This window comes from Myotis myotis, unplaced genomic scaffold (genome assembly GCF_014108235.1).
Source record: "Myotis myotis isolate mMyoMyo1 unplaced genomic scaffold, mMyoMyo1.p scaffold_m19_p_1, whole genome shotgun sequence".
NCBI classification, from domain to species: domain Eukaryota; kingdom Metazoa; phylum Chordata; class Mammalia; order Chiroptera; family Vespertilionidae; genus Myotis; species Myotis myotis.
The window spans coordinates 94,949,906-94,962,902 of record NW_023416313.1 but is presented as its reverse complement, the minus strand read 5'-3'; the positions used below and the strand labels follow the sequence as shown (position 1 = coordinate 94,962,902).

General features: G+C 35.6%; 1 protein-coding gene across 12 annotated transcripts in view; it reads left to right on the top strand.

Annotated features, from left to right (window-relative positions):
• The window catches only part of MLLT10 (MLLT10 histone lysine methyltransferase DOT1L cofactor), a 226,063-nt gene that overhangs the window by 140,490 nt on the left and 72,576 nt on the right, over nt 1-12,997 (top strand). For 7 of the 12 annotated variants that reach the window (XM_036345308.1, XM_036345292.1, XM_036345254.1 and 4 more), the window contains 3 exons: nt 2,028-2,597; nt 11,012-11,056; nt 11,864-11,896. The exons of 1 other annotated variant lie outside the window; for it this stretch is intronic. In XM_036345308.1, coding sequence (XP_036201201.1) covers nt 2,028-2,597; nt 11,012-11,056; nt 11,864-11,896 — 648 coding nt within the window. The remainder of the gene's footprint in view (nt 1-2,027; nt 2,598-11,011; nt 11,057-11,863; nt 11,897-12,997) is intronic. 4 more of the 12 variants (XM_036345271.1, XM_036345335.1, XM_036345281.1 and 1 more) reach the window with 4 other exon arrangements.

Sequence of the window (12,997 nt, the reverse complement as noted above, 5' to 3'; positions counted from 1 at the left end):
TGTGATATTAGCAGAAGTCAGTCACCTGTTCTCTACAATAAGACCTTATTTTCTACTGTTAAAATTGTATTGAGTTTTTAATGTCTTTGAGGTACAATCCATTTAGAAAAGAAATCTCTCATTTTCTTAAGTTTCACAACATTGAGTCTTTTCCCGCCTCTGTTAAGATATGGTAGCGAATATGTTATGTTTTTATATCTGAGGTAATAGGCTGTAAGAGTTTTAAGAGTTGAACTCTAAAGATAGGATATTTAGAATAATTGGTTTTATTTTTTTTTCATTGCAGTTAATATGTGAATATTAGAAAACATGCATTTAAAGTATTGGGTATATACTAAATATTTTAAAGTATTTGCCATAGTGTAGTAAGCTTTTAACACCAGCTGTAAAAACAAAAATGTGTAGAAAAAAGATAGATGAAGACAGATCAGAATGGATAATAAAGAACTTCTTTATAGTTGCTAATTAAGTAGCAAATCATTGATGAACTGTAAATAGCTTCTTAATATGTATGCTTTTCTATATGGACGTGCTTAACATAGGAAAACGCTTAACATAGGAACAAATACTTTTATAAATGCATAAAACAGATACTGTCTTGGAAGAGTTAAATTTTAAACTAGTAATGTTCTTTTAAAATAAGCCATTTCAGAAGAGCTAAAATTTAAAAATCAAAACCTTGATACTTTAAAAATAAATTTTTGTGTGCGAGAAAAAATATATCTGTAAATATTTAGGTGGATTTATGTGTGATTACTTATGAATGTGCTCTGCAATAAAATTTAACACTTAGCTTGGAATTTCCTTCCTACTCTAATAAACACTTTATTTTGAGCTTTTGTTTCTAAATCCATTAGTTAAAATATGACAGAGTTTAGTTTTATGAAACATGTGATCACAACTAAGTCTGGGTATTTATTTGGCAAGTGTGTTTGGTGACATGGGATGATGAACCAAACTGTTGTTTCATCTCAACAATATTATTTTTCTGTCAGGTTTAATAAGAACCTGAGGCTCTTATAGCTTGTAATGGTGTGTAGAGCTACTAATGTTCTTTATCTAAAGCAGTGGTTCTCAACCTTCCTAATGCTGCAACCCTTTAATACAGTTCCTCATGTTGTGGTGACCCCCAACCGTAAAATTATTTTCGTTGCTACTTCATAACTGTAATTTTGCTACTGTTAAGAATCGTAATGTAAATATCTGATATGCAGGTTATATTTTCAGGAGTCACAACCCACAGGTTGAGAACCGCTGAAAGAGTATGGGAAGAATAAGCAGTTGTGAAAGAGATTCATGAGAGGAGCCTTTCCAATGACTTTCAGAAAAACAATAGCAGATTGTCAGTGGCTGGTTTCTTTTCTTTATGCAGCTCCATGGGAAGTAGACTGGGAGAATGTAAGGCATATAGATTAGGTTCTATGTGATTATTATTATTTGATTAAATCTGAGTTTTGGTGGGCTAGCTTTAACTAAATGGCAACATTCACCAACATTATCTGTAAGTTAAAACTCAGAACTTATAACCTAACAAACCTTTTTTGGTTCTTGTATGTTGGAAACATTTATAATCATATCTTTACTAATTAAAAAAGAGGAAGTTCCTTTAGCTATTCAGAGTCCATTTGTAGTCTTATCAAAGTCTCCTTGAGACTTTGCTATTCATCAGTTCTTCCTCAAGTATACACATAGTTGGGGAAGAATTGAGGAATGCTGCCATGGTAAAAGGTAGGTTAAATAAAGCACAACTTATATCTTGGTAGTTGTATAAGTAATAGCTTAAAATTCAATTTAATGACTATAAAATGACAAGTATTTTTAAAGATAATTTTATAGATAAACTTGTTTTCAGTAATAACCCTTTAAAAAATCTACCTTTGTTACATAAGTGATGTCCTAAGTTTTATAGTGGTTTTTTTTTTACCCTCTCTTTTTGATGATTGTTTCATTTCTATTGCTCATGGGAACTTTTGCATCCAATTTTTTCTTTTCCTATCCTCCCCCCCCCCTTTTTTTTTTAACTACAGGTAGTTTTTCAGGAACTCCAGGCAGTGTAAAATCATCTTCGGGAAGTTCAGTACAGTCTCCCCAGGATTTCTTGAGCTTTACAGACTCAGATCTACGTAATGACAGTTATACTCACTCCCAACAGTCATCATCAACCAAAGATGTACATAAAGGAGAGTCTGGAAGCCAGGAAGGGGGGGTAAATAGTTTTAGTTCCATAATTGGTCTCCCTTCGACCTCGGCTGTTATTTCACAGCCTAAAAACTTTGAAAATTCACCTGGAGATTTGGGTAATTCCAGCCTTCCTACAGCAGGATATAAGCGGGCTCAAACTTCTGGCATAGAAGAAGAAACTGTAAAGGAAAAGAAAAGAAAAGGAAATAAACAAAGTAAGCATGGGCCTGGTAGACCCAAAGGAAACAAAAATCAAGAGAATGTTTCTCATCTCTCAGTTTCTTCTGCTTCACCAACATCATCTGTAGCATCAGCTGCAGGAAGTATAACAAGCTCTAGTCTTCAGAAATCTCCTACATTGCTCAGGAATGGAAGTTTACAAAGTCTTAGTGTTGGCTCATCTCCAGTTGGTTCAGGTAGGGATTTGCCCATTGTTTTTCTCCCTTACTTCCACCACCATCACTCTTTCATTACCCCAAAAAGTAAATTCATTTTAAACTACTGTTATGATAATACTTGAGTTGCTAAGTGACATTTGATTATCTTCATGAAAAAATGTGTTATGATCTTAGACAATTTGGTGTTTGGAAAAGACATTTGGCACTAATCTGACATTACTTAAGTATAGGCTAAATAGTTTATTGGTCATTTTTTATGAAACACCTAGGATTAATTCCCATTTTTGTTTTTGCTTCACTTGCACAGAGTTTTTAAAACCAACTCAGCCGGTGAAGCTCAGTTGGTTGAACATTGTCCCATGCACCCAAAGGTCGTGGTTAAATTCCCGGTCAAGGCACCTGTGGCTCAATCCTTGGTGGGAGGGGTGGTGGTGCAGAAGGCTGCAGATCGATGTTTCTCTCTGACATCCATGGTCTCCCCCTTCTCAAATCAGTGAAAACATTTTTTTTAAAAACCCAACTCAGAATTTGCATTTGAAGTGTGACAGTTTTTGCACTCTATTTTTGATTGGTATTTGCTTTTGAGCTTTCTTTCTCTAAATTTCAGTCTTCATTTCTCAACAGTTCCTCACACAAATTCTACTTGAATTGCTCCATCTGGAATATTTTTCAATCAGTTATAAATGATTTTAATTTATGGATTTTAGCAGGAAATATATGAAATGATTTATATTCTCTTTCTTTTCAGGAAATATATGAAATGACTTATATATTCTTTTTGTTTTCCAGTATGTTTAACATTTTTTACCATTATTTTTATTAAAGTATGAATGCATTTATATATGTTGTTATTCACACCATTGGGATGCTTCTTTTACAGTTTTTCTACCTATTACATATTTAGGGAGAAATAAATGACTATTATTTTCAATTAAAAATTTTTTTAAGATTCATGTTTTTACACAAACTTTATACTTTAGATATTCGTTAAATGTCCACATTTATATTTTAAATTGTATCTTGAATTTCACGTAAATGATTTTAAATGGTTGCTTGTAAAGCTCATCCTTTTTTTGGTTTTAGATGTCTGATTGTAGAAATGAGGAGATTTTGGCTAAAATAAACTATTATGGATTTTATCAGTTCTGTTAGTTGATGGAGAGGACGGTAGGAAATGGTATGGGAAAAACATAATTTAATGAATGTTTATGCATAGTTTATAAACACAGAACATTGGAATTTTATAGCTGTGCAGATAATTTCAGTAAGCAAGCTTATGAAATATTCTGAGGAAGAAAAGAGCACGTTTAAAGGTTTAATGTGAAAAACAGTAATTATAACTACCATTTGTTTTATGCCAGGGTCTGTTAAGTACTTTATAATTATTGGATAATCCTCACAATAGTTTTATGAAGTAAAAACTATTAATGCCTCTGTTTTACAGCTGATAAAACCAAGGGTTAGACAGGTAAAATAAGTTGCCTAAGGTCACACACCAGGCTAGCTGTTTCTCATAGCTAGCTAGCTTCAGTGCCTGTGGTAGACTTGTTTGACAAGTGGTTTTTGTTTTGTTTTTTAGAAATGAGTGTAAAGTATGGAAGGATTGTTTCATTAGTAGCATTAGGGATAGTTCTAGAGCAGGGTTTCTCAATGTTGGCACTATTGCCATTTTGATCAGGATGCTTTTTGTTGTGCAATGTTGTCCTGTGCATTGTAGGATATTTATCAGGATCCCTAGGCCTTACCCTCTAGATACCTATAGCACCCAAGAACCCCCAACCCCAATCAAAAACTGTCCCCCCCCCCCCCAACCCCCTGGGGTAGAGAGCAAAAATCTCCCTTGGCTGAGAATCACTGTTTCAAAGGGGGAAAAATATATAAGTTGCATTGAAAAATAAGTTCATGAAAATATTTAAAGATATTGCACACTTGGAATATATATTTTATTTATGTAACATGAAACATATTTGACATTTGAAATCAGGATTTCTTAGCAATTAGCTTTAGCCTTTTGTCACAAAAAGTAAATTTAGATAAATTTACTCAGAAAAAAAATTGAGTTCATATATTCATTTTTAGCTAGAGGCACAGTAATCAGATGAATAACTTAACTGAGAAAATTAAGCCTAAGTTTGCTTTTGTGAAAAGAGAACCTCACTGATTTCCTATACATAGAAGTCAAGTCTGATAACTAGTGAAATTCAGAAATTGCATTTAGATGCCATTTGAAATACATATCTTTAACGGAATTAAAATAATTGATTTACATGCCTAAAAATATTTTCCTACCTGTTACATATTTAGGGAGATTTTAGGCATGGGAAATAGCATTCTTTACACAATGATTACTTTCAGAGGGCAATTTTGTGGTACATCTGTGAGAGAAAAATATGAATTTGTGTTCCTTTTACCTCACCATTAGGTAAACAGAAATTTAGGATGGAAATTCCCATAAATATTATTTCCTGACAATAAATGACTTAAATTTAGACTTCCCAGGATTTTTTCTTAAAAGTTGTGCTTAAAAAAATTAAAAGTTGTGTCTAAGTTGTTTCTTAAACTTGTATGTTTTGTTAAAGTTAAGGCTATAATATAAGATTCATTAAAGCTATTTAAGATAATATATTCTTTAATTTTATACATTTTAATAAAATTTTAGGATTAGATCAGAGCACTCTCTTATTGATAAACTCAGTACTAAAAAGTGTGTTCTTACCTAGAAGAAGCTGGCTAAATGCCATGAATATTTAGAAATTATGCCTTCTTGAAATAAATTAAGAATTCCTAACTGCTGTTGACACTTTAGTATATGTTACACACTGTCTTAAGCACTTGACAAGCATCAAGTATTATTAATCATATGGAAGAAGAAACTGAGACAAAATTCTCACAGCTCTAAGTCATAGAGCTATGCATTTTCCTTGATTTCAGACAGTTAAAAAATTCAGTGGATGTTTTCTTTTCTTTTTTAAAAATATATTTTATTGATTTTTTACAAAGAGGAAGGGAGAGGGATGGAGAGTTAGAAACATCGATGAGAGAGAAACATCGATCAGCTGCCTCCTACACACTCCCTACTGGGGATGTGCCTGCAACCAAGGTACATGCCCTTGACCGGAATCGAACCTGGGACCCTTCAGTCCACAGGCTGACACTCTATCCACTGAGCCAAACCGGTTAGAGCTCAAGGGATGTTTTCCGATGAGAGTCTAAAACCACACTAGTATACATGACAATCATACTTTAAGGAACAGGGTCAATGAGAGAATTTGAACCATTAATTTTGGCAACAGTAGTTGCAAGCATGAAAATATTAATTTATTTGGACTAATTTTAGATTCAGAAATCATTTAGTAATTGTAAAAGCAGGAAAGTTTCTCCCTATATAAATAAGTAGGAAGGAGCCCTAACCGGTTTGGCTCGGTGGATAGAGCGTCGACCTGTGGTCTGAAGGGTCCCAGGTTCGATTCCAGTCAAGGGCATGTACCTTGGCTGCGCGCACATCCCCAGTGGGAGGTGGGCAGGAGGCAGCTGATCAGTGTTTCTCTCTCATCGATGTTTCTAACTCTCTATCCCTCTCCCTTCCTCTCTGTAAAAAAATCAATAAAATATATATTAAAAAAAATAAGTAGGAAGGAGAAAGTGTTTACTGTGTACTACTTTGTTATCAAGAATTGTTATTCATGGTCTCCTTTAAAAAAGATGCATTTTCTGTAATGACAGGTTTATAATTTAGTAATGATGAAAGTGACCTTTGTGAGCAGCTATTGGCTATGATGTTAGACTATCATATGCATTATAATCCTAGCTCCATGGCAGGGGTGGGCAAACTTTTTGACTCGAGGGCCACAGTGGGTTCTTAAACTGGACCGGAGGGCCGGAACAAAAGCATGGATGGAGTGTTTGTGTGAACTAATATAAATTCAAAGTAAACATCATTACATAAAAGGGTACGGTCTTTTTTTTTTAGTTTTATTCATTTCAAATGGGCCGGATCCGGCCTGCGGGCCATAGTTTACCCACGGCTGGGCTAGGGGCTGTGTTTGTTGTGTTTGCCACTGTCTGCTCACTCTAGCACAGTACTTTGAGTTTAATAAATGTTAAGCATCTTTAAAAAAAGAAAGAATGCTACTGTAATTACTGAGAATATATCATGTGGTTAGTAGTATTTTGTTATTTTGTAACTGCCTTCCAAGTTTTTATAACCAGGTTGCAAGTGAAATTAATTATTTGTAAAGCTTTTCATGTAGTACTACAGGCCAGTTTAGCATATGTAATTAGGATGGAGAAGATGGAATTTGGATTGTACTTCAGAGTAGGTAGAAAAAGAAGGCCAGCAATATTATCAAAAAAGAAAGTGTAGGTATATTTGAAAGATAAACCCAATAGAAATGAGAAGCGTGTGTTTGTGGGATGGAGGTAATAATTCAATAGGTTAGAATGAATGGGTTTAGCCCGGCCAGTGTGGCTCAATGGCTGAGCATAAACCCATGAACCAAGAGGTCACTGGTTGATTCCCAGGTTGTGGGCTCGATCCACAGTAGGGGGTGTGCAGGAGATAGCCGATGGATATTTCTGTCTCTCTATCCCTCTCCCTTCCTCTCTCTCTAAAATCAGTAAGAACTTAACTAAAAAAAGAAAAAGAAAAAAAAGAAAAGAATGGGTTTATGGAGAGTTGAATGCTAGGCTGAAGAAATCAAACTTAATAGGCTAGTAGTCTTTTTCCAGAATATACATCCTGAACTTAATTTTGGCAACTTACTCTTAAAAGAATTTTGTTAATGGGAAAAAAAGATACTGCTTCTGTCAGCTTATAATAATAGCAATCCTATATAATAAAAGCCTAATATGCAAATTGACTGAACGGCAGAACAACCTGTGGAACAATCAGTCGCTATGAAGTGCACTGACCACCAGGGGGCAGACGCTAAACGCAGGAGCTTCTTGCAGGCCCCAGACCAACGAAGGCGGGTGTCAGCGGGGGCCCCCTGATTGCCTTGACAGTTGCCCCGCAGAGGGAGGCAACCAGCGGCAGGGGGGGGGGGGGGCGGAAAGTGGGCAGTGCCAGGCCAGCCAAGGCGGGTACGATGCGATTGATCGGGGGCCCGGCCATCACCCATGATCGTCCTGCAGAGGGAGGCCCAGTCCATCGGCCGGTGGGGTGATCAATTGGGGGGCTCCACTGTTGCCCCAAAGAGAGAGGCCCAAGCTGCCAACTGGCAGGCTGTGGTGGGTGGGCAGGGCCTCCCTCTGCACGGTGCAATCCATCGCCCCAAATAGGGACGCCCAGGCTATCCCATGGTGGTGCTGCAGCGGGTGGGTGGGGTCTACCTCTTTGAGGCAATTGATCGTGGGTCTCCCAGACTGTAAGAGGGCACAGGCTGGGCTGAGACATCCTTCCCGCCCCGCGTGCCTCCCCCCCCCCCCCCAACCGAGTGCACAAATTTCGTGCACTGGCCCTTTAGTCCTATTTAATAAAAGCCTAATATGCTAAGTGTCCAGTTGTTTGACTGGTTGTTATGATGTGCACTGACCACCAGGGGGCAGATGCTCCAACTGGTAGGTTAGCTTGCAGATGGAGTCCATCCGATCGGGACTGGACGAGACAGGCCGGGCATGCCCTGGAACCCTCCCACGGTCCCTCTCCGGCCCCGATTGTGCACCCGTGGGGCCCCTCAGCCTGGCCTGCGCCCTCTCGCAATCCAGGACCCCTCGGGGGATATCAGAGAGCTGGTTTCAGACGGATGCCCGCAGGCCAGGCCAAGGGACACCACTGGTATCTTATATTTTAGAGCACCCAGCAGTCTCTAAAGAACTCTTTACTACTTCGTTTGATACTTGGAACTGCCTTGTAAATAGGCAGAACAGTTACTACTGCTGCTGCTGCTATTATTATTTCTCCTGTTTTACCACAACAGGAATATAAAGCAGAAGTAGAAATTAGATCCTTATAATGTGATTCTCTTAAGACATGTTCAAATTATAATAGAATGTACAATCTTAAGCTTTTGCTTGATTTCTTTCCTACAGATATTCTTTTGAGATCCTAGCAAGTAGGCACTAAATCTTTTGAGACATTGAAAATCACTACAGCATTTAAAAAAATAAAATAATAAAATTACTACAGCATTTGAAAGTTGACATGTTGTGTTTGTCTTTTTCCTTTTTCTTATTTATCTCAACAACATTATGGGAGTTTATGATTTGCTAATGTGAATGCTAACGTTTATTGAGGTAACATCGGTTAATAACATAAATTTTAGGTGTACAGTTTTATTATACAATATCTACATACTCCATTGTGTACTCACCCTCAAAGAAAGTTAACAATTTTTTCTTCACAAAAAGCAACATCTTGTTATTTTCTCTGAGGAAAATCTGGTATTCATTAAATGATAAGGAGTTGATGGTTTAACATGAAAGTTTTTTCTTTTGGCTACTGTCTTTCAATGTATACGGTTTCCTGTTTTTAAAAAATCTTAGTTGTCTCTAGTTCTTTAATATAATGTCATACCTTTCTAAGTTAAGATACTTGAAATCTATTTCAGTGATGGAATTCTCTAGTGGTGATAAATGCTACAAAAAAAAGATTCTGGAAAGGCACTCTTTTGGTTGTGTTAAAATCTTAAAGATTTCACAGAGATAAGTTATTAATGCCAACATCACTTCTAGAGAAGTTTGTTCTGACTTACACTGAAGTATGAAGGTTAAGAAAGTTTAACTTGAGCCCATATAACTATGAAAGGGTTCTTGTTAAATATGTCCCTATTTATGTCATATCTACCTAGGTTATAAAATGAAACTGAGAAGTTGTTCCCTAGTAAAATATTTTAATTAGGAATAGGCTGATTCTGTAAACAAACAAAAATACAAAATTAGTCCAGTAAACTCACAAGAGTAGAGTTACTAATACAGAATAGTAGACCAAGAAGTGGATTAATGATTGAGAATAATTCAAACCTATCTTAATGACTCAGGTTCATGATTTCATATACTTTGATTATATTGGGTCATAAATGAAAACCATATAGGAAATTGGATGCTACTAAAACCAGTATATACCTTGGCCTTTGCTTTCTTGGAAAATTCCCTGATTTTGTTTTGGTCTTCGGTGAGTTGAAAATTTAGGCCTATAACCTACCTTTCTACAAAAGTACTAGATCAAAGGCCAGAATAGCCATATTTCATCTCCCCCCCACCCCCCCCCCCCACCCCCAATTGAGAAAGTTCTTTGGCTATTTTTCAGTACCATTCCAGTTACTATTTCTCTGTAATGTACCATGTCAGTCTCTTCTGTAGCCTTCACTCCCCTTTTAAATTTCACTTGTATTGGATTTGTTAATGAAGCATTGAGGTGTCAAATTCTCTTGCTAGGTCTCATTTTTGAGTGTTCCCTGGATAGGACTTACACTAAACTGGGCTAAATGTTTGATTTTTTTTTTTTTTAAATAGCATCGAATATGAAGTTCTTTTAATATTACAGTCATTGAAAGTGAGTGCTGGCTTGGTCTATCTTTCTTTGTCTTATTTCAAGTTATTCAGAGTGTGCCCAAGATTAGGCTCGACCTCTGAGTTACATATGTGGGTAGACACGTGAGTGATGGTTGCCTGAAAGGTTCTGTTGTACACATGGTTTCTAGAGGTCATGTTTTTGGTTTTGTAATATCCAGAGAATTTCTAGATATCCCTCCTTTAAAAGAATTTGGCCGACAGTGTTAGCCACAATGGAATACCAGCTGTTTCCAGGATTAGCAGGGTTTGTGAATCACAACCTTAGTCCTGGTTTTATCAACTGTTTTTGCCTTTCCAATGTCATGTAGAAATTACTTCCCATTTTCTCAGCAGCTTTGGTTTTAACAGTGTTTTATTGCCTCATGTCAACGTCTGCTTCTCATTTGGGTGGAGTAAAGGAATAAGAGTAATGGCTTACTCATTCATTAGCGTCATCAAAAAATGAAAGGTTACAAGAAGTGTAGTTTAATGAGTTTTATACTTTTCTATAAATCATAATGGGTTTCTGATCGTATATAAACTAAATCATTTTCATACTTAAATTGTAATTTCTAATTGACCACAGCATTCAAATGTTTTTGATAAACTTCACATCTAGTGAATTATATGAAACACATTAGTTTATTACATTGCATAACTATACTTGCTTTTAGTAGTGAATCCATTCATACTTAGACAGTTGTTATGCAGATTCATTTGTAAGCCTTTATGTCTTTTCCTCATTCTTTGCCCACCCACACACACACATATTCCCTCATGTCCCAATTACTAGCTTACAATTTCTGTTCCCATAGTTCTGTTTGCCTTTCTCAGCTGGACTTTTAGGTGAATGTTTTCCTTTTTCTCTGGCCTGTTTCTTTTTCTACTCTTGAATCACTGGCAACTTCTTTGCTGATTTCCTTTCTCCTCCCTCCCAACAGAAATTTCCATGCAGTATCGGCATGATGGAGCTTGTCCAACAACTAGTAAGTTGTCGAACTGGGTTGGTAGCCCAGGCTTTTTGACTCCTACTCTAGTGCTTTTTCTAGTGTATTAACCTCTAAGTTTTAATTTTCAAAATGCAATTTGTTCTTTATTGAATAGATTTCTTTCTCATACAAAGATCTTGATTGCTGCTTTGTCCGGTGTTCAGTATCCATATTACAGTCAAATTGTGAACAAATTTTAATTACTGTTTGGCCCTTCAATATGGTGTTTCCATTGCAGAATTGTGACTTCTGTCACCAATCTTGATGTTAATATATTTTTCAATATTTGTATATTGGCAATTGTTAGCTTTCTTGCTTAGACTGCTATATTTGTTGAGACTATTACACTGAATTCCAAGATATGAGCATGTTTGATCGGGTTAGATGATAAAATGAGTTTTTTTAAATAATAAATATTGTTAAGTGTGACCAAAGGTGGATTTACCTATATAGAATTGCATCTAGGTACTGACTTTTTACAAGAAAAACATCACATAATTTACTACTAAGTATCTTTTTAGAAGTGATTTTGCAAAACAAAATAAAAGTAATTTTGCATATGTATTTTTTACTAAGGAAATGTGATAATATATCTAACATTTAAATTTAGTAGGTAATATATTGATAAATCTAATATTTAGAACTTTATGCCATGTAAAAAATGAGCTTGCAGTTTTAATTATTCAAACGATACATGATAGACTTACCTAGATTTTATTACACCAGTTCAGCCTATGCCTATGTATTTCTTCTGTGTGTTTGAGAATGATCTTAACCTGAAGTCCTTTTTTCCTTACTTAAAAGCTTTCTCAGAGTTGCTGAATGCAATACACAATGGTAAGTTGTATTAGAATCTTCTCTGGTGGTTCATTTATCACAAAGGTTGCCTTTTACAGAGAACTTCGATTGAAAGCTTGCATGTTCTATTGATGAGATGAAATCTGGCTCTGTAGTGAGTCAATTGTTCAGCACCTTAGTGAAAACTTTTTGTAGACTGCCTATAGGAGGATAATAGGTCAATGTAGTTCATCAGTTTGGCTTTTATTGTCTCTTTGTGAGGCAGAATGTAATAGTGTTGTTCTAACTTTATGAAAGTCTTGTCTTTTCTATTTTTACAAATAGGTTTTGTAGTTCTTTTGAGTTCTCTCTTGCCAGCATAGTTAGTAATCGGTACCTGCATAAGGAATTTACTGCTTCTTCCACATCTTGAAAAGAAAAAATTATTTTTAGGATTTTAAGTTAATGTAAGGAATATTTTTAATAATTTAACCCTATGTTCCATATAATGAATGAAGGAAGATAGCTTTTTAAATTATGTCTAGTTTGGAACCAGGTTTTCTAAAGGGAATTGCAACTTCTGTAGGTTTGGATTCTGAAATCAGGACATAAGGCAAATGCTGCTATCAGTGTTCACTTTTGCATTGTAATGATAATGAAAGTCATTTTTGCAAAAATATTTGCGTTTAGTTTTCAGTAACCTTCTGTAATTCTTTTATGTTCAAAAAAACTTTTTGTTAATCTAGTGTCATCTTTATTGCTTTTCAGTTTTCAACTGACACAACTCATTTGTTCAAAACTGTTTATATGATTCTAAGCATTTTTCCAATATGTTTTCATTAACTTAATGAAATCTTGCACATTTTTCTAATGTAGTTTAATTTACAGTCAATTTGCATTATATGTCAGGTGTTTACAAATCTATGGCCAGTAAGACAATAATGGCATGATGAGCAGGCATAAATACTCATGTTGATTTGAAGGTGGGGGTGGTTGGAACATGGTTTTATAAGTGATATTTTATTAATGCCTACATTTATTTATAGCTCTTGCTTTCCTATGTAACCTGGAACTGAAGAGTCTTAGATAATGAATATTCCAGGTAAAAAGGAACTCTTGATCATTAGGTATTTAGCAGAAAAGGAATGGAAGCATTCTTGG